The 22931-nt window shown below is 34.8% G+C and overlaps 1 protein-coding gene across 5 annotated transcripts in view; it reads right to left on the bottom strand.

The window, feature by feature from the left end:
• The window catches only part of LOC114646118 (CREB-regulated transcription coactivator 2-like), a 365689-nt gene that overhangs the window by 128367 nt on the left and 214391 nt on the right, over positions 1–22931 (bottom strand). For 4 of the 5 annotated variants that reach the window (XM_051922804.1, XM_051922805.1, XM_028794111.2 and 1 more), the window contains exons 5-7: positions 9384–9455; positions 3953–4044; positions 1812–1838 (exon numbers count right to left, since the gene is read on the bottom strand). In XM_051922804.1, the coding sequence (XP_051778764.1) occupies positions 1812–1838; positions 3953–4044; positions 9384–9455 (191 nt within the window). The remainder of the gene's footprint in view (positions 1–1811; positions 1839–3952; positions 4045–9383; positions 9456–22931) is intronic. The other variant, XM_028794113.2, reaches the window with a different exon arrangement.

Below are 22931 nucleotides of genomic sequence, written 5' to 3'. Positions count from 1 at the left end.
TTGTGTCATTATATCGGGGAATATGCGACACTTGAATATAAAAGCACTACAAATGCATTTGTATGTCTGCATGTTGCTTCACCACATCGAACCATTCATCAAACATCGAAACAGGAATATCAATCCTGTATGATCCGCAAAGCGCCTTTTTGTCACATGTAGAGTAGAGACTCTGACGTCACTTTCCGACTTTATCACACTGTGCCCCCCGAATTTTGCTGGTACTGCAACTCGCGCACACATCGCCTTAATTTCTGAGGATGTGTGAAATGAACGCTGGAAACGCGTTCTGAGCATTCTAAGCGTGAAGTATAAACCAGCCCTAAGAATGGCATCCAGCTATAAAATTTTCTTCTCCAATAAAAGCCAACCTGAACACAAAATAAGAAGTTTGTCCTCATTTTGCAAAATACAATTGCATCCTTCCTAGAAATACAAAAACTATATATATTTTTATTGTCGATGAGTAAAGGTGCAAAAGAAGAAAATATCTTTCAGTGTGGACTTTACTGTAAATATTTTTGATCTAATTGTAATTTGTTTTTACATTTTCAGCCTTCACTCTTCTTCCCTGTATCCTCCACACTGTCCCCCACCTGTAAAGAAGTCCACCTCTAAGTGTGCTCTTATAGCCCTCTGACTCTCTGCTACAGGTAGCCTGCTAGTCCTCCTCTCCGTCATAGCCTAGCCATTGTTGCAAGGTAAGATGGAATAATTGACATCCCCCAGCTTCATACTAAGCATGCTCTGATCTTAATGTAATCACACTGTCTAATGGGATATATAATAGGGAGCGTGCCTTGTGTGGTCCATGCTGAAGTGGAGTGAAGAAAACTCTGGAGCTATAGGTTGGGGACAGACTTTATCTTTGCGCCGTGCTTTCTCCCACCGATTCCATTCTGCAGATTCTTTTTTAAATGCTGAAATAAACTGCTATCAAGTTTTTGCAAACTTTGCATTTTACTTTAGTTTGCTTGACAAGTAACTTAATGATTTAGCCTTTCTTTGAAACAAGTGCATTCATAACAGTTTGTCATATTTTTCATGTTGATACTGAAATGCCCCATCCTGGATGCAAGGAACAAAACTGCACTGACAGTTCACTGTGCAGAAATCAAACAGGTTTATTTAATCAACAAAAACACTCAAAGAAGCAATAACTCAATTAGCAACTATTTGCAAGCTTCCCATTGTAACACCCACGAGAGACACTGTTACCTTTCAGCCTACTGTTTGAAAGTCATGGCAGTAATATCTGTCACTATCATGCAAACTCTGATCAGCTCCAGCACAGCAGGCAAATTCACTGTCTCACATAAAGTCTAGATTGTGGCTCTGTCACCATTATAAACTGAAAAATGTGCCATATCCCTTTCCCTTACCCTTACCACTTGGTAAAAAAAATTTCAAATTTGAAAATTGCTTTAAAATATTAATTTAAATGATTTAATCAAAAAAAAAATCCCCCAACCCTAGTCTCTGTAACCAAAAATCTATACCCAACACATTTTACAAGTTTATACTTTCTAACAACTTTTGCCAAAACACATTAAGTAAGTTATGACAGGACAATGAGAGCAAATAAAGCCATTAAGTTACTTGAAATTTTTAGTTTTCATTTCAAGTCATGAAAATTCTGCTTTATACATTTTTAGGAATTAGCTCTTGTAACAGGTTTTTATATAAAGTTTGATATGCTTTTTCCAACTTAATACTTATAAGCAATTTCAAGTTAAAGCTATAAAAAATATTTTCATTAATCCTAGCTTAAAGTTATCAACATGAAAAAATAATTAAAAAAGTGGACATACTTCTGCCACAGTCTCCATCAGCCAGACCTACAAAAGCAAAATTAAAAATTAAAACTATGAAAAGTAAATCAATATGTTATCTTTTAATTTCTTATTTTATTAACTAAGATATGATGTATATCAGGAGTAAGCGACTCTAGTTTTACAGTGTCACAGTGACTCAAGATTTTTTCCTTAATTTTTGGTAAAGGTTCATGTCTTAATTTCATTGCCTGATCACACTTTTGTTACGCCATGTCAAAAATTACTACTAGTTATTAATTTACATTAAAGACATTCTGTAGACCACAGTGGATTAAGACTGTTCAGTTTTCAGCTTTTTCCTAACTGATTCCTTTGTAAATGTTTCATTAACAGTGCTTCTTTGCAGACAGCTTGCTTTTCTATCTCAAAATACTTTTAAATTAATATTTCATTAATAATTAGCTGCTAATCAAGTGCAATTTAAATATTTAAGAATACAACAATTAAAAATAGATTGGGTGACAATAAAATACAAATGATTTCTCAGGATAACACAGTAAGTGGTTGAGCTAGGGTCTGTAAAATGAAAACAATAGTAAATGCTGGCTGTTGCTGCATCTTTTTCAGGTTCTCAAAATCTGAGTTGGCAAAGTAGGATCCAAAATGACTCAATAAACATGACCCTCAGTCTAATAAAGTTTTTTTAAATAAGGTTTAGTGAAAATTTAAAAGTGAAAAAACACAACAATTCAGAAAAAAAGTTATTACACAGGCAGTATACAGGGAATAAAGGAAAAAATCGTGAGTTGTCTCTCATAGACTTTCTCATATACTCAGATATAAGGATGGATACTTGAGGAGTAAACCTGTAAGACAATGCTTATATTTTTATATTATGTACATTAAAGAACCATCAACAACAAATCAAATTAATAATATATTGAACAATTATTATAAAATTAAAGTTGAATAAATCAGACTGCATGAATAAAAGATTAAGTACCACTTCCAGTTAACAGAAATTGCCCAAACGTTGATAGAAATCTACGTTTTGTACTTAATACTTGTATGAAAAAATTGATTGACGTAAGTGAAAGTGTACTCAAGGCATCGTGTTTACATACACACACAGAGACATAATTCAAAATTTTGGACTCAGGGAGGTCTAAAATGTTGAGATTCATCAAAATCTTGAAATGGAAGTTTTGGACGGTTAAAATATTTTCCCTATACTTCGTATACAAGAAAGTCAGGGATGTCTAAAACGTCGAGATTCATCAAAATCTCCACATTGAATGTTTGGACGATTACAATACTTTCCCTATACTTTGCATACAAGGAAGAAAAAAGGTTCCTTCTCTATTTCATTACAATCTTAACTGTCTCCTGTTAAACTACACTGCATATCACACTGAAAAGCACGATACAGTATTTCTTTATGGCAAACTTACAAAAGATTTATTCTAGTACATTCAGCATGTTCTATATGTACCGTATGTATGGTTTGAAACTGTTTTCTCTCCATTCCTTACCAACTGCAAGGCAGTTCATAAACTGAATCTAGTCTATAATCAGAGTGACAAGAAATAGTTAGAATATTCCATTTATAATATAGCTTGTGAGGGTTATAATAGAACCCTCCCATTGACTATGCACTAATATACAAACACTTTAGCATAACTAAGAGAATACTTCCGTCAATTTAACATAACCTAACTAACAAATGGCTCTTATACTGCCATTCACACTTGAACTTTACTCATTTCAGACTTACCATTATTAAAATATCTGGATAGAACTTAAGCTGTGTCAAAGCAGAAAATCTCCTGTGGTTAAAGAGTTGTCACCTAGGATTATGCATAATCCAAAATAACATGGTAAATACTGCTTTTTCCAAGCTGTTATAACAAATCTAAGCATCTCATGATAATTTTACTGCAAACCTGCATTTTATAGATATCTTTTAAATTTACAAGAATGACACACCATCACAGAGTACACTTTATAATGCAAATCTGTCTAATATTTACTGAAATTTGTCCTGTCTGATAATCTAGCCTATTCAAATTATGAAAAATTCAACAAGGCTAATGCCTATTCATTAGAAATTCAACATTAATACAGTAAAATCCTCAAAATTAAATATGAAGGTAAAACTAGTTTTCACTGTTGCTTACCACTTCGATGTTGAAATCCTATTCCTTGATTGAAGGGATCATGAGAGTTGGGGTTCATTACACTAGTGTGGAGTGCAGAGTCCGAGTTTGTTCTAGAAAGAAAATCAAAACGAATCATTCAGTAAACAGTAAACATGAGCTGGATGGTACAGATTGATCAAGGACAATTGAGTATACATGTATACATGACATTTGTTTGTGAAGTCTCTTTTCAATATTAGTAGTCTAGAACAGACTCAAAATATTTGTTGAACAAAACAGTGAAATTATAACTTATTAACTAGTGAGAGTTCTGTATCTTATTTCCCATTTAAACTCTGCAATATCTCAAAATATTAACTCACTAACAAACTTAGGAAGAAAACCTGAAAACTGATAATCATCATCATCACTTGATCGAATTTCAATCTGTACAAGATATGGCACAGTTGGCCCTTGCATTTTGCAGGTTTATGATTCCTGAATCTGCCCATTTCATGGGTTGTGGTCAATAATTAAATGGAAAATATTTTGCAGTAATAAAGAGGAAAAATGTCATTCCCACAATGCTGTGCATTTGAATTAAAGACAGGACTCTCTGAATGAAGAGGAGAGCCACATCTTCAAGTCAAACGCACAGCTATGTAGGAACTGCATCTTTTTTTTTTTTTTTTTTTTTTTTTTACAATGAACACCTCCTTTCCAGGAAGTAACTGTTGTTAATAACACAAAAATGCAAACATTTTGCATGTTTTGAACAAATTAATGGATATCAGACATGTGGCTTATGCAAAAACAGTTATGCGAGAATGTTTTCCTTTTTTCCATGGACATTTTTCACATCGTTTGCCATTATCCAGAATCAGTTACCGATTGGCTCTGTTGAATTTGAATATTCAAGATATACTTTCTCTACAAAACATGAGATTAAAAGTTTTCTTTGCCCACCACTAACAAACTACACGGGAAAGTAAGGGTGGAGTATTGCTTTAACACGTCGACAGTAAGGTATATCACGAAAAAAGCACAAGAAATCCCTGAGGATTCACCAGCAGGTGTGAAAACTCTGTTACTGTTGCAGAACAGTACAGTATACAGTACAGTAATTACATATCTTTACCTGTTATGATGTAATATTTATAACTATATTGTCTAGAATTTGACAAATAATTGACTGTACGTTATTGGTAAGGCTTGTGGTTAACAGTACAACATTAGGAGATAAGGCGGAGAGCCCCAAACGTATTCATGGGAGTTCTGCACCCCTATCCCCACGAATCACAAGAGATAACTGTACTTTAAAAGTGTGTTTGTCAACGTCTTATATGTTATGAACAAAATTTTTATAAAAAGGCAACCACATTAAATGAAGAATTTATAAACACTTAATAACAGAGAGATTTATAATAATATAATAGATATAATTTAGTAATCAATACTTTAATTTTTTATTTTAGCAGTAGAAATGTTTTGTGTGTTAAAATGTACAACTGCACTAAGGTTTGAAAGGATGGGAAGAAAACAACAGTATGAGTAGAAGCCCTACCATTATTTAAAGAAATCATAGTCCAAGATGCAAGATCCTAATTACTAATGCTCTGAATGATATGCTTTTTAAATTGCTTTATACAGTATAAAAATCCTACAGTCAGAATTAATAGGTAGGTTTTGCAAATTATAATCAAATACGTGGATTAATGTATGTAAATGTCTGCCAAATTACTATATTATAACAATCTAGTACAGTGTACAATCTATAGTGTTACCCACACTCTTCCTGTTGCTGACAGGATAGACAGGCTGGAATGGGAAAAGTAGGCGTTAAAGTGAAAGCCATCTATTTATAAATGCATTGTCAGCACTATGCAAGTTTTGGGTGCAAACAGACAGGCTGATGATGAGATTCTTGGAAGCCAGATAATGAATGAATTTTTTGAAGTACAAAAAACTGTATCCATAATTTTGGTATAATCAATGACCATATGCATCTGGACAAGATCTGATGAAAATGGTCACTACCAATAGAATTCTTTTAAATATCTACACGATAATCAAGACCCATGCAAATGAATAACTGAAAAACATTAATCAAATAAATAAACACATCAATGGTAGATGTTATAAGAAATTACACTAAGCTATGTTAACCTCTGTTACAAATCTCATGGTATAAACAGACTTTCTGATATTCTGCAATAATTAACAGAAATAGTGAGCTCACCTAAACATACAATCACTTATGGATAAAAATCAAGAAATAGGTTTGCCCATTAGTGATTTATATTTGAAGAAAAATGATGTATTGCTTAAATTATAAACATTTCAACAGCTATTTTACATTTATAGCTACACTAATACACAAGTCACTGCAAAATTTAAAATAAATCTTCTTTCCAGACAGTATTTTTCAGATGTTTCTATGTTATTATGCAACGGTTTTATAGTCATTAAATAAACAGGTTTTAGGGCCTTGCAAAGATTTCATTTTTAGAAAATAAATCAATTGAAATTTGTGGATATGCTCTTCAAAGTGGAGGAGAAGAAGCTAGATTTCATCTAAATTGCCTGTACTTGTTTGTGTAAATGAATATCACTGCGAATGTGTGTAGTTGGGTGCACTCATTACAAATTAAGGGCAGAATTTTTGGACTGATCTTCTTTTGTAATTATTTTTTAACATACTTGCACAACTAAATACAATAGCTCAATTATCCTCAATTATATTGATGAGTAATGTTCCTGAATGTGCGAAACATTATATATATATATATATATATATATATATATATATATATATATATAAAAATTTTGTGGATTTTAAATATCTTCTAGCCATGTTTAAATGCACCCTCTGCTGGCCTCTGAAGAACTCAAAAAATAATAATGACAATATTTATTGTAATACACATGGTCGAATCGAATCAAAACTCTGATTCACACTGACAAATCCTTTTAAAACCAACTCTAAACATTTAGTGAACTGCACCCAATGAGGTATATGGAGAGAACATAGCAAAATATCTTTCAGTTTTGCGAACTTGGTCATTTACTTAAAATTACTCTTATATCATTTAATTTCCTATACTGCTTCTCCTGTTTTGGTCACAGTTGTAAAAGGCTAAGTAGGGAAGACAAGACTTTCCCATTCCCAGAAACAGTTAATAACATCTTCTGAGGAATTCACTAGCACTCCTAAGACTAGCCAAGAGATATAATCCATTCACCATATCTCAACTCTGTTCTGACCTTTTAGAACTCTTGTTTTATTTTTTTTTAATTTACTGTAATTAACAATGGTACATTAGTAAGAAGTAACCTGAAGTAGCATAGAACAACAGGAAGGCTCACATTTTAGTAATTACTGTTCCCTTTAGATAACCTGCATTGATATGGTGCTTGGAAAAAAAGAGATTTTCTTGTGTGCTTTATGGGTTAAAGATGCCTGAAAGTCCAAAAAAAAGTATAGCGTTCATGTCATGCATTATTTTACAGTGCACTCTATAACCAGAAACAAACTTGGCATGGATCCTTCATATGCTAGACCTCTTACATAAAATACCATACCTATTCTTAATTTTTACAATAAAATATAACCATTCAAATATAATAAAGTCTCAAAAACCTAAACATAGTACATATGGGTGTGTATGCAAACAATACTTTTGACCTAACACATTTTTACTCATTATAAACAAACTAAACAATGCCAGTGTTCACAAATGTCTGTGATATGAATTAGATTAGCACTCTAGTAAAATTTCATTGGGACACTTAAGGGGTTTTCTAGCTGTGCTAGTACTCTTCAGTCTGGAGTTAAACAGTAAAGATTTGTTGTGATTTCCAGCTTGGTTCACTTTCTACAGTCTTGGCATTCTTAGGAAGAAAGTGAGCGGGTACAACCTGCTGACTGTACAAGTGCCAGTATACTAGCTGCTCTCCAGCACAGCTCGAAGCATGGGTGATGGCAGTTAGAATTCTTGACTCTAGTACACTGTTAACTATCTGATGGATAACACAATTTGTACAAGGCTCCAGAGAGTGGCAACAGTGAAAATGGTCAATAGCAGAATGCAAGCTATGAAATAAAGTTTCTCCATTTGCTCAGCAAATCACAGCATGCTAAATGTACATAAAACAAAAAACAAAACTATTTCAGCTATCATTTCATTCAGCAATCTCCAAATATATCTGGATTGCAAATGAAAAACTGAAAGCTTATCAGTATATTCCATGGACAGAACTTAAAAGATTAATTAAAATTTTATTGACTACATAACAGAAACCTTAGTATCTAGTCTATTTACAAAAGGAATGCTTAATGAATAATATTAGGGCCAAGGCAGCTATTCTGCACTGAGTTGTCATTAAGAATGTAACACAAAACAAGGAATCTTAGATTTTTGAAGATTTCATTAGCGTAATATATGTAGCAAACCCCACTGACAGTCTCTTTTTTTTAGAAATATAATTTCATATATTTTCAATGTATGTGAAGTTTCATAAAAATAAATGCATGGAAAATTACTGTTTTACTTGTGAATATCCAGACGTATTACACTCTTTTACACTGAAACTCACGGAACTCAAAAACTGAAAAATATGAGTCAATGTGATTATGTAAAATGAGTTCCCATCATCCTACTTTTAATTAAAATCTGCTAGATTATGTACTTTTTAACTTTACAAAAGAGTCTCCACCTAGATGTCAAATGGGTAAAATGGCCAGAGCTTTAAAAATGGCTGAAATAACTTCTTGGCAGTGCCTGCAATACATTATGAATCTAATTAAGATTATGTTAGAATCAAACATTGTAAAAACCAAGTTAAATCCAATAGGTTCGGAGAGGAACAAAGCAATACTGGGCATAAGGCAGGAACCAGCAATGAACAGAACACCAGTCCACTGTAATGCACATTCATAAACACATACTCATAGTTGCACTCACACTAAAGCTAATTTTCTGTCGCCAGTTAATTTAATACACATATCTTTGGGAATGTGGGAAGAAACCCCCCAGTCACAAGAAGAACAGGCAAACTCCATATGGACAATAGCAGAGCATGGGATTTGAATCCAGGATGATGTATCCATAAAGTAGTGGTATTGATCACTACACTATTGTGCCAGTCAGATATTGATATATACTAAAACAGAATAAAAAACAGTAATATCTATTCCTGCAAATAGTGATCACTATCCTTTATTTGATCCTGTGCAAACCAAAATTTATTTTCTACATAAAAATCCAAACCAGCACAGCAGAAATAAAGGTGAAAATTCATCAAATTATGGTTTTATTCTTACTCAGTTAAATTAATGTGTATAAGCACAAGTGTCTAAAAGAACAAAGCTACAACAAACCACAAAACAAAAAGTTGTGGCTAAACACCACACTTTATTTTATTGTTGTGTTTTAATATCTCATAATTACAAAAAAGTTACCAAATTCACCTGTTAAGTGCAGCTGAAGGTAGTCGAAATAACTGTCCTTTGTCCGTAGGAATGTTGCCCGGCCAAAAATTCCTTTGTAATTAACAGAAACAGGCCATTAAAATTAAAGTGAATGGTTTGTACAGTTTTAAAAAAGAAAAAGGTAGATGTACACGAAACCAGCAAAAAGTTACCTTGGAGTAACAAAAGTAAGTGCAATATAAAATCGAGAAAAAATAGAAACAATGGGTAATAAATTAGAGCGTGCTTTCCCATTATCACTGAAGAGCAATCAGGTACCTCAGACTTCGCAGTTAGAATAAGAAAATGAAAAAGCAAGTTAAAACGACAAAGTAATAAAGCTAGAAGCAAGTTTTACAAGAAGGAAAGAGTGTAAAAATGACACCAGTTTTGTTTCTACTAAGACATGAACTCCAAACTGTATAAATGCATTGATTAGAAAATGCATAGTGATTTACTAAAATCACAAATAAGTGCATTTGCATTCAGAAAACTCCATAGTCACTCCCTCTTTTTCTGCATGTATAGTTTCTTTGTAAGTATCCATCATGACAAACGAAATGTAAATTATGCAAACTTCAGTTTAGAGGGGACCTCAACTAAATACTGGCATTAACCTTGAAATAATTGTTTTGAACAAAAATGCACAAAGCCAGGGCTATGAAAACCATCATAAACTGGATGAAATCAAGAGGCATACACGCTCATGTCAGGCCAATTTGGAGTTTCCAGCTATCTTGAAATACACAGTAGTGAGATGCTGAAGATGGTTGGAATAAACATTGAAAATGTGGGTAAAATGTGTAAACACCACACTGATACTCACCAAATAAACACATAAATTGCCGTATTTTTCAATTTGCAATAGTTAAAATGCTATTACTATTGCTCATTATTTTGTTTTATATTGCTCTGTAGAAATGTTTGCTACTGCTAACTGCAACACTTAAACTACATCTTTGATTAATATCTTTGGTTTCACCAGAGGATTCATGTGCTACATGAAAGCATACATTAAATATTATATATTATACACTAGTTATACCTTTATATCACAAATGTGCAAATCTACAATCATTCCAGCTACACTGTATCTTGATTCTAAGAATGCCAAAAGGTACTGCAAGATGCAACAGTTTTCAGGAAGGTATTTTAAATCTATATGATAAACAAATACTTACATGAAACAGTAATTTTTGCATTAAGACCCATCCATTAAGACAATATTAGTCATCGGTAAAGGGTTACTTTTAATCTTCAATTAACGTAACATAAATTGCTCTACCTGAATGCAGAGTGAGTTAGGAGTAACAATACAGGCCAAGAGTTACTGTATTTTGAGGAACTAACCATAATTTACACAATGTCCTCTAAATTACTACATCACTGTTTCTAAAAGAACATCCTTTAAATTGGGCCAGGACAGGTGTAATTGCTGCCTTCTCCAACATAAATAAAAGCATTTATACGGCTAATAAAGTTTTAAACTTTTGCAGTTACCACATGTTGAATTTTATTTCAAATAAATCTTTGTTGCACAGGTACACGTATAAGTGGCAAGGAACAGGCTTGCTAAGCAGAAAGTAGAAGGATTCCATGATAGACACATTTTGTTGGTCAACTCTGCATCAAGAAGCGTTATGTCTTTTTTGTAGATTGGTGACTAGAAATGCTCACAATACATTAGATATGGTCTCACTAGCATAATACGGAGCCCTTTAAAAATGCCCATTTGTTTACTTTCAATATTTTTACAATATAACTTAACATTTTATTAGATTTGTTTAAATAGTTCTACAACATATTCTGGATAATAAGAATATTACTATAAATGCACTAAGTACCTCAAGTAAATCTGACTCTGCTATTTTAAAATTGTAAAACATACAGCTTGTTGTTACTACTGCCTGAGGTATTCTGTTAATCTCTTCATTCACAAATACTTGAAATATTTACTTAGTTCATTGGCTATTTACTACTCAGTTCTGATTATTCTCCTATTGTATATCTGAGATTTCATAGTGCCTATTTTAATGCTTCATACTGAAGTAGTATTTAAAAAAAAAAAGTTGGCTGTGTATCTTAGCATCAACAGAAATTCTTTTATCAGTGGGTCTGTCAGTAGTGAATATTTTGTATAGATTCTGTACACCTTTACTCTGCTCAAGTAGCTTTTTTATTAAAGGTTCAGGTTTAAGGTCATTGTTCAAGTTTAAACTATACCATTTATTTTGTTTCAATTCCTTAGTGATGATTCTACATTAATTTTGTGATTCAGTATGTATTTACTTCATGATTTATATATTCATTTTTAGTTACATGCTTTAATGTTAGATGTAATTAATTTTATGTTAGATGCAAATAATTAGTTAATTTTTTTTAAATCCGATTCCAAGCCCTAGTATGTGTGTTATATAAACTGAGATCACAATATTTTCCTCAATCCTGACGATACTAAATAACGATATCAATCAATCAATAAATTAATAAGCCCTTCAAAGTTAATAAAATTATAGAAATAAACATGGTCAGACACAGCCTGCAGTTGAAAATATTTTCATTATTGCAATTATTTGCAATAAAGAAAACCTGAGATGGAGCAGTTTAAACATGAATCATAAAATAACTAATAAAAAAGTCTTTGGGATGTTATAACAATTTTAATAATTACAGCTACACTTTTTTCTTGATCACAATAAGTGCAAAAGATCCCTTTTTAAAAACAGCGCTTCTAATTATAATGAATGCAGATTTAATTATAAGTTACTATTGAAAACTGTAATTTCTTTACCTTTTCTCACTTTGTGTTCTAAAACTGGAACTCTTCAAATTTTTTTTTCATCATTTAAAATTAACCAAAAAGTTCTTCATAAGTTCTTTGTTAGAAATGCCATCCTGTACCAGTGTCGGGCTTTAGCGCAACCCTGTGGCATGTGACCACATTTCTCCCAGTGCTGAATGCCCTTTCAGACACTGAAACTGCGGCAAGAAATGCCACAAGTTCAAAATAATTAATTTGCTACAATATGCAGCATTGACACGTTATTCATTTATTTTGCATATATCTACTATAACTATTACTATAACTATATAGTGAGTGAACTATATATAGTAATCACATTAGTGATTATAACTAAACTATAACAATAACTATTTTCTCTTTAAGTTATACAGACTAACTCATTTTTAAAGAGAAATATAGAACATAAGCAGAAACCACAATCTAATTTATCATAAATAAAGCAATTCAAACCATGTCCTATTTGGATGTTTGGCTAGCACATACGTTTTATATGCATTGATTCAAATACGGGCTGCACGGTGGCGCAGTGGGTAGCGCTGCTGCCTCGCAGTTGGGAGACCTGGGGACCCGGGTTCGCTTCCCGGGCCCTCCCTGCGTGGAGTCTGCATGTTCTCCCCGTGTCTGCGTGGGTTTCCTCCGGGCGCTCCGGTTTCCTCCCATAGTCCAAAGACATGCTGGTTAGGTGGATTGGCGATTCTAAATTGGCCCTGGTGTGTGCTTGGTGTGTTTGTGTGTGTCCTGCGGTGGGTTGGCACCCTGCCCGGGATTGGTTCCTGCCTTGTGCCCTGTGTTGGCTGGGATTGGCTCCAGCAGACCCCCGTGACCCTGTGTTCGGATTCAGCGGGTTGGAAAATGGATGGATGGATGGATGATTCAAATACCTGCTGTGAGGAATATTGGGTTATGTTTCTAAGAAGCATTGTGTTTTGGCCATTTAAAGTTACCAATGGCAGTGTGTAGTCTGCACCCTAAACACCCCAGTCTTGTCAATTTCTTCAGTCCTACTAGGGCTGGGTGATAACATTAGCCATAACAGCTAATTATCATGAAATAACTTTACTTAGATAGAAATATAAAAAAGGTTGATACAACGTAAACAGAACTCTTTCCATTCATGTTTTGACAGACAACATGAAAAGCCAATGATAATGAGAATACTGCTGCGCCAAACCAATCATGTGGCTGGAATAGTGTTCCAGCCATGTCAGGTTAGGGTGATGCAAAAAGAACTGAGCGTAGGAGTAGCAGCTGCCGAAGAAGACACCCCAACTTAGTCTGTATGCCTAAGGCTCAAAAGACAAGGACATTGCTGAAAAGAAGGGTCCAAAAAATTCAGTGGTGTGGAGATATTTTGGCTATTTAAAGTCTGAAAAGGAGCGGAGTAGCTGCATTGCAAATTGTGTCGAAAGCATATTCCCACAAAGACAAGTAATATCAGTAATCTTTTGCACCATCTAAAGAAGTGCTATCCTTTAGAGCACGCACCATGCATACTTCACTGCACTAATGTGGATTTCTTGTACCACTGACCACAACTAAGTGAATATGTTAAGTTTATGTTCTTTACTGTCTATATTTCATGTTTCTATGTTTTTGTCCGTTTATTTGTGGGTTTGTTTCTCAACCATTTAAAGCATTCTGAATCTATACAAAACAAAGTATACCGTATAGAGGTAGTTTTTTTTTAATTTTATTTTGTAGTAATACCTACTTTATTTATTTGGAACTAACCAAAGAATTTACTTTGTTTTCTCCTGTAAAACTAGAAAGCCTTAAGATTTTAGTTTTAGATTTAAGATTTTATTTTATTATTTGGAGTTGACCAACAAATTTAGTATGTTCTCCTGTAAACCTTGTACTGTAAGCTTTTAACTGGTCAGAACTGAGACTTTTTTTTTGTATTACCTATTTTATTCATTTGGAATTGACCGAAGAATTTATTTGTGCATTTTGTTTTTTGTTCTCCTGTAACACTTGAAGCTTTTGACTGGTCCAAATTAAGATTTTAATTTATTATACATACCGGTTTTATTTATTTGAAATACAACTGTATAATGTTCTACAGAACATCTGTAATGTTTAACTTCCGACAGAAAAATAATAATGAAACCAAAATCAACCTTAAGATATCTTCACATCTCACATAGGAGTAAAAAGGAACCTGTAAGCTTGATAGAAATAGTGATTTGATTTATATTGTAATATATATCACCCAGCCCTAACCCCAATGCTGTGCTCATGTTCGTTCTACTGTCAGTAGTCATATATACAGTATGACGTGATTCTTCCTAGCCTCAACACAAAAGAACTGCCTACAGCTCTCCAGCAATTATGTGTGATCATCTATGAAGTAAGAGTTCTAAAGGCATCTGTTTCTCTGTCTCATTTGTAGTGAGGCTCACTGTACAGTATGGCTAAGTGTTCCGGCTTCACAATTAAGTCAGTCGTTAGAGAAAAGAATGCATGGCATTCTGGTGTACACATTTGCCTAAAATATTTACAGGTCACTATTTTGTATCTTGAGTCCCAAGTTCAAATCAACTTTCTGAAGCCTTCTTTATGTATGGTTTCAGTCAGTTCAATGCCTTTCATTAGGCAACTGCACAATATATCTCTCAATCTTTACTCTTTATGTCACAGGGTTTACCATATGACATTCATATGCTTCATTAACACTAAACTAGAATCTATCATGCTGTCATTGTAAATTTCCGAAGAACTGTCACTGTTATCACAAAATAAATCTTGTTCACATGCTTTGTGTTCTGACTGGCCCTATTCGGCTTGACGTTACCAATAATAATGCATTTAACATGTTAAAGAACAATACAATAATTTATATGTTATTAGTTAAACTAGACTGTGTGTTTGTTCGTTTGTTGTAACAGATAAAAATCAGACCTGACAGATTTATACATAATCAAGCTGTGTTACCTGGCTCCACCCAGGAAACTTTCTAAGAAAATCGGTTTCAATTGTAGAGCTGTCAGATAATCAGATGAATCAGAACGAAGTACTTTTGAATATAATATTAGTAGTTTTTTTTTTAACCAGAGGCTAATATTTTTAGTTAACTGGCGCTCCTTACTCTTGAATATGCTACATACAATTACCCATGAGTAAAACCTTCCTGCCGTATGCAATTCCTGCTTTTCTTAGTGACTTGACTTTGGCTTTAGTTTCTGATCAATGCAAAACAATTTTACAAGAACTGTATTCTTCTGAATTCAAAAAGGTAATATGTTGAATAACAGGAATTTTTAGTATTTATGTCCACCTATATTGTACTCCGTGCTTGCTTGGATTGGGTCCTGGTTTTCTGAAACTCTGCCCAAGAAGAAGCAGCTTTAGGAAAAGTTTGAATGGATGACTATTATTTTTATGTAAACGGTTTTCATTCATTTATATTGTTCACTCAAGCATTATTTTTAGTGTTTACCATCTATTGTATGTTCAAGCTTCAATTTTGTTTTTGCAATTGCCAGGCAATAAACTTACAACAATGAATCATACTTTACTTTAACCTATTACAAAAACCTACGACGTTTAAAGGCTGCAAATTTAGGAAGCCTGTGGAATACTGTAAAAATAAGTTAAAAACGTATATAATATACTAAAATGCATACACGACATACTGAAATGCAACCCACATAAACCTGAGCCAAAAGGTCAGGAATTGAATTCAGTGGCTTTGAGAATGGAATTACATATAAAAAAACAATTGAATATAAATCTGTTAAATGGAACCTATCTGTAAAATACAAATTAACATGTTTCATTGTATTATAAGGAGAATAATATGTCATATTCAGTACAACATCAGACCAGTGTGCGAGTCAGTGTAATATTTATATATAGATGTAGTTACTTCCAAATGGGGATACGCGCTCCCACCTGCTTCGACATTTTGTCCACTCATGCACACCACACGACTCTGCCTCACTCTTCTCACCCAAGGTAATAGGCAACCCTTTTGCCACTCTCCCCACCATCTTGCTGGCTGCTATGCATCAAGGTCGATGGACTCTAGTAGCCAGGAGACCACAGATGATACAAGAACCAATACTTCAGTATTAATTTGATACAAAACGTCCGAAAACATAATGGCATAAGCTTTTTTTTTTTTTTTTTTTTTACAGTACTTGTAGTAGTGAGAAAGTCAGTAGACTGTGCTCATGTATGACTGCAAATAGACTAATTTATTTGGAAGGCACAATTATACATTAAAAAAATAGTGAGTAAATATAAAATATAAAATATAAATATAAAAATGTCTCACAATAGTGATGCTACAGCACCAAATCAAAACATGTTGAAAAGAAAAACAGCAGAAATCATGTCTGGAAAATGCATTGTACTCACGCAGGAGAATTTCAGGGCTTGAGTTCACAAATCGTACTTCTTACTTATTAAAAAAAAATAGAATGCTACAAAGTCCCGATAAATGAAAGGAGGCTTCACCTTCACTCTCTGATTGTAATAAGCACTTCTACAAGTGTTCATCAGTTCAAGTATCCATCCAGGTCACATGCAGTTCAACTGCATGGATCAAGGAGGGGGAACTCACACACATCCACAGTTACATGTATAGGATTGTAGATGTGTAAGGATAGTTAAACATTGACACAAGACTTAAGCAAAGTGGCTATTTAGCTTATCTACACCAGCAATGAGATGAGTAATACCAAAATAAAATTTATTTAGTGTTTCAATGCTTTGAAAGACAAGAAGCATCTCCCTATTAATATGACAGGTACCATGTTAACAGAGACGCATAATTGACAAAACATGCAGTTAGCAGAACAAATAAAACAGCACACTTTATTGTTAAAAACAAATCTGCAAACACTGCATTTTGTATCATTTGTTTGTGTTATGAAGGAAAAAGCACCATTCATTAGTATGACCTATAAGTGAAGCCATGTCAAACATTTGAATTGTATGTTGAAGAATGTAATACAGTCACATATTTATACATTTTTTGAGTACAGGCAACAATAGCCAAAATAATTTTCTAATTCTGGATTTGAAGACAAGCATAAGCAGAAAAATGTCACCCTCACATTAGAAACCTTGAAAATATCAAAACAAAGCTTGCTTAACTGATGTACTGAAACAAAGAATTTATGTAAAACTGAAAAGCTTGATTTCACAAAGAAAGCTTTAAAGTTGGGTCAAATATTAAAAAAACAAACAAAAAAAAAACAGATAGATTTGGAAAATTAAAGCACCATGAGCTTCTGACATTTGAAATTGAAATTAATTTGACTCACTCATTAAATCTATATATATAAAATTCTTTTTGTGTTTGAAACGGAAATTACGTATGACCACAGAACATATTATAATACAGGAACTAATCACTTCGTTTGTGGACGCCATTTTTATATCGTCTTTACGAATTGTTATTATTTGTGTGAGAGTTATTTTACTAATATTGAAAGAAGTAAACACAAACAAGCCGATCTATCCCATAGAAGTGTACCCCGCGTCGTCCTCTCCCAGCCCTCCTCTCTGGACTACAGCGCTGAGCCGTCTGCCGCCAGGCGCGTTCTGACAGAGAAGTTTTATTTATTCGTCCACGTGACTGTCACGGAAACTGCCAAATTGTAACTTTTTTTTAGTTGGCAGTACTTGATAGTAGAAGAGATGAGGAAAACAGCTTTGCGTCTTTCTACTTTATAACTGTGGCGAGCTGTAAACAATGTGCATGAGAACAAAGTGGATGCTGGGAGGCGCGGAATGTCAGGCTGCTCCGCGGGGTTGAAAGCTTCGCAGTTTCAGGCAGCGTCCTCTCTTCTCGCACTGTTTGTGACACTTCAAGTGCCCCATCGGCTCCTAGGAGAGTGGAAATCTTTGCGAATGAGTGTAATCGGTGCCATCGAAGCAGGACTCTGTTTGTAAATTACCCTGCACTACTACTTACCGTCCCTTAAGGTGAGTTCGGGTCACTAAAACCCCGCAACATTCAAGGTTCCTTTTGTGATGAATTATTTTAAGAAGTAAATAACAGGCACGTGGTGCAAGGTTGTCAGGCAGAAATTTGGACAATCATATAGAAAATGTAATTTCTATACCACAGTGGTCGTGTAGCGCCTTTCACAACGGATCTACTACCAAGAGATAATCCAAATACATTTTAGTTGCTGTTAGTACTACTTACCTGTTGTGTTATAACGCCTTTAAAATGTAGTTTACCCCAGACCACTCCAGTAGAGCTCAATATATCTTTACTTCTTAAATGTTAATGTTTTACTGTTTAATAACTTATAGACTACATTTTATTTTTTTCCCTTACACTCAGTGAGCGAAGCCACTGGGTAATCAACTAGTAATAAATAATATTTTAACTAGCTAATGATGCAAAAATAAAACAACAGCAAAAGTTACAAACTTAAAACAGAGTGGATCACAGACAAATCAGACCTTAAAAGTGTGTTGTTATAAACTCCGCTTTAAAGAGCTTGTTTAAATCAATAGTACATATATAATAATGTTTGTATTTGAAGTATATTTATAGTATTTGTATAATATTTATTATATCATAATTAGAATATACAGTATGGATTTTAAGCAGTATTTTTCACTTACTGGACAGATGTCAGAATTAATTTAGAATGTGTAAATGTTAAGATAAATCAGGAAGTTCATAATTTATCATTCTTTACAAAACCCACCTCTGCCACATATCAAAGTTGAAGTTGAATTGGTATTTACGAATGCCAGTACTCATTTATTTAAATGACAGTTGGGTAACTACTTGATGGATATACCAATATTTTAAAATTGTTGTTACTGCAGTATTTATATATTTTATATTGTATTTTAGAAAAATCGGCAATATTGTTCACTTCAATAATGGAGGTACTTTAATAAAAATCAATAGAATGGGATTACTGTTTTTGCCGTGGCATCAAAAGGCATCAATTATCATAAAATTTCACTGGTATTGGTATAGAATACAAAAATTATGGATTGCGACATCACAACAGGAAACATGTCCTAAATACACTATAAGTACTGTGTCTGTGTGTGCCCATACACCCCAATCACTGCTTGCTAGCTCTGGCTTTGCCGGGTAACAAACAGCTATCATTCTTGCCTCATGGCGCCAGAGTCTCCGTAGGTTTTACATGTGTATTTACGGATTGATTGATATCAGTGAATGTTAGTGAATTTACTCATTTCAACACATTGCCTATCCCAAGCTTTTTTTTTTACCATATCCTCAGAAAGAGCGACTCATGCCGTGTGCTTAACACACCAGATAAAATGCGACATACATGTGACTTGGTTCTTTCAAAACTCTAAGGAGGAGGAGGAGGTGGTTGGGAGCATGCATTGATATAGTGTGTTGCCGCACACACCTCAGGTTCCAAGTTAGGACCCAAGCACAGCCATGCAACATGTGATACCTCAGCACCACACTAGTTCAAATGGAGTCGCTTTTATTAAAAATTCAATGCATTATAATTGGTTCAATTCAGAGTTAGTTATTTGCACAAAGTAGAATGAAAATCTTATGTGCTCTTTTCATTATGTTGCCACTTAGCATGTAGCCACTGTAGCCTTTGTAAAATAACACAGAATGTGATGGGCAAAAAGTAAGCGCCAAAAAAAATAATCATATGATGTGAGTATGTATCTGTCCATTATTACAAGCCATGGCAGAACAAAACTTAAAAAAAATGATTTGCAGAAGCAAAAGTAGGATTGTAAGCAGAATACAGCTTAAGGGATCGGCTTGTTGGGGTTGTCGTAACTCCATCCACAATGATAGCTGTGAGCAGACAAGCAAACAGGCATTGCATTCTTACCTCAAGAGAAATACTTTCAAGAATCCATGATAAAATAATAATTTCTATCTTCCCTTCATTAGCACAAGGATTTTTCATAAACATGGAAGGATTTTTTAAATTGAAATCTTAAATTGAAAGAAACACTTCACTTTAGAACACAATTTTATGTGAAAAACTGATATATACAATGATTGCAAAGAAATAACTGACTTAAAAAATACCAAATTTATCCATTAATGCAACTGAATTCCATCCAGTTCATACTGTAGGCGTCAATGTTTTTCTCACGGAGCATGATGCAGTATGCACATGACCTAAGCTATCAATAAAGTATTGAAGATAATTTAAAAAAGGCAGTTTATTTATAAAGACCTAGAAATTGGGACAAGTTAATGAATTTACACCAGTCTGTTTAGCAATGGAATTTTGCTCTCCTTCTTCTTTCCTAGTCTGGCTAAGTGCCTTAGTAAATACTAACTTTTGTCATTATACTAATAATCTAGTCTTCCACCAATCACTTAGATTATAGAACAAATGTAGAACTCACTTCAAGGCAGAGAAGTTTTTATCTGTTGCTTTTCTATGCGATAACCACTTTTTTCAACCTTCTCAAACATATTCAGTATTTAATTTATAGAAAATACTTGAGACATGTAGAGAACTCCATACAGATAATGCATGTGTTTCTCATGAAAAATTGTGCTTCAAATTTACACAATTTTCCCACTATTTTCAATTTAGAAATTTTGTTAAAAGAAATGGGCTCTCAAGTTTGATCAGGAGCCAAAAGGAATACAGACTTAGAAGTCTCATGTGCTTTACAGAGACATGACTTAGAGCTGAAACACTGGGCTCTGCGGATGCATTGAATGGATTTAAACTTGAGTGGGTAGACAGAAGCAGAAGAAGAAAAAAGCAGCAAGTAGTAAGGAGGCAAACTTGCAGTTTTTATGAATGAAAAATGGTGCAACCCTGGACACATTACAATTAAACTACAGATGTGACCCAAATGTTGAGCTGCTCACAGTGAGCTTACGATCTCATTATATGTATATGCAGAGAGAGTTTTCACATGCCAATGTGCTGGCAGCTTACATCCCAACCTTGGCAGATGCGGCAAATGTAACAGACACAATACATTCTGTAAAAAGTAAACTCACTACTGTCCGTCCCGGTACTTTCATCCTACAATGACATCACACCAGTGGTCTCCAGTCCCCCTCCACTTCCTTGACTTTGTGGCTCTGCTGATCAAGTGAGGAGAGAGCAGGGAAAACTGTATAAACAAGGCTTAATGGGCAGATGGAATCAGACCCAGGTGTGATGATGCGGGTTCAGCTCCAGGCTCCCGTCTGGCTTCAGGGGAGCTCTCGAACCCGACACCGAGCTGGACAGTGAGGCACAACAAGAAGCAAGGGGATGGTGCAAAAAGTGCTTTTATTAAAAACAAAACCAAAAACAGTGTCCAAATAAATTAAAGTGCAGTGCATCACAAATCTTTAAATAAATAATCCATTAAAACAGAGGTGAATCCATGGAGGTTAAAATCCAATAAATACATCCTTTTAAAAACAACGAGGTTAAAATAACGGCTGGAAGCAGTCTTTCTTTAAAAAATCCGTTGCATACTTCTTTAACCCGGCTACTCCCCCCTGCTTCTCCCTTCCGGGCCCCGCAACAGAGGAGTCAACCTACCAGCAAAATGCAGCTCCTTCAATACTGGTCTGGTAGCCCTCTGATCCCCGGCTACATTGGGCTCCAACCGGACCGAGACTTGGGTTCCTTCCCCCAGCGGCCAGGGTGATCACACTGGGGCTCAACACGCCCAAAAGCCTCCATGACTGCTGCTGCCTTCTTGGCCTTACGCGGCAAGCCGTCCATGATCCTGGTCACTTCCGCTCCTCCGAAAAGCTCAGCAGGTGTGACCCAATCCATCCACCCCGAGTGTCGGCCAAACATTCTCTCAGGGCTCTCCTTCCAGCTGCCTGCTGTCACTCGCTCGCAACGGCTCCCTACTTCTCCAGCCTTCTTCTCCCTTAGCCTCCGTCCTTCTCTCTTATCTTTTTTCCCCCCTCCTAGCCACCTCATGCTTCTATTTATTACGGGGACGTGGATCAGATGTGGCAATTAGCAGCTCCCAGCACTAATTGCGGATGCAGACAACTCCTCACCTGTGCACTTAAGCACGCCTCATCCGGGAACCGCTCCAGTCACACTACAACGCCCCCTCTCTAAGCCGGGACTGCAGTGATTATTTATTTAAAAAGTGGCCTTTTTAACATGAGCCCTGCTACACCACACCAGGATGCTAAAAATATGTGCCAGCCAGTTCCGCAGGATTCTTCAGCACCTGTCCCCACCTTCCCGGAATTTGCAGAAGGTTCTCAAGATGTGCAAAACATCCTGCTAGATCCCAAAGCCAAAGAAAGTGCATTCTAGTGATCCCAAGGACTTCAGGCCAGCTGCTCTTACTTCATGCATCATGAAGACCTTTGAGAGGCTGATCTTGAAACAGCTAGGACTCCTGGATTTAGAACAACTGGATCCTCTGCAGGTTGCCTATCAGACACATATAAGTGTAGAGGATGCTCTGATCTAAATGCTCCAAACAGCCTACTCACACTTGGACAAAGCCAGCACCACAGTTAGAATAATGTTCTTTCATTTTTCCAGTGTTTTCAACACTATTCTGCCTTATTGAAAAAAGCTTAACGTGGACAGAAACAAATTGATTGTAATAACCTATACCACACAACTAGCACATAGACTTATCTTGCTTAACTAGAAGAATCCCAAAACACACACCTTTTATAACTCAGAACAGATGTTCAATATTACATCTGAAATTAGAAAAAAAATAAATTCTCACTTAGTGGGACTGTTCAAAAATTTTTTTTTTTTTTTTTTTTTTTTTAAATATGGCAAGAAAGTTTTTTTTTTTTTTTC

Source organism: Erpetoichthys calabaricus, chromosome 2 (assembly GCF_900747795.2).
Source record: "Erpetoichthys calabaricus chromosome 2, fErpCal1.3, whole genome shotgun sequence".
NCBI classification, from domain to species: Eukaryota; Metazoa; Chordata; class Cladistia; order Polypteriformes; family Polypteridae; genus Erpetoichthys; species Erpetoichthys calabaricus.
The sequence above is the reverse complement of the archived record's forward strand: the minus strand, read 5'-3'. Positions and strand labels throughout refer to the sequence as shown.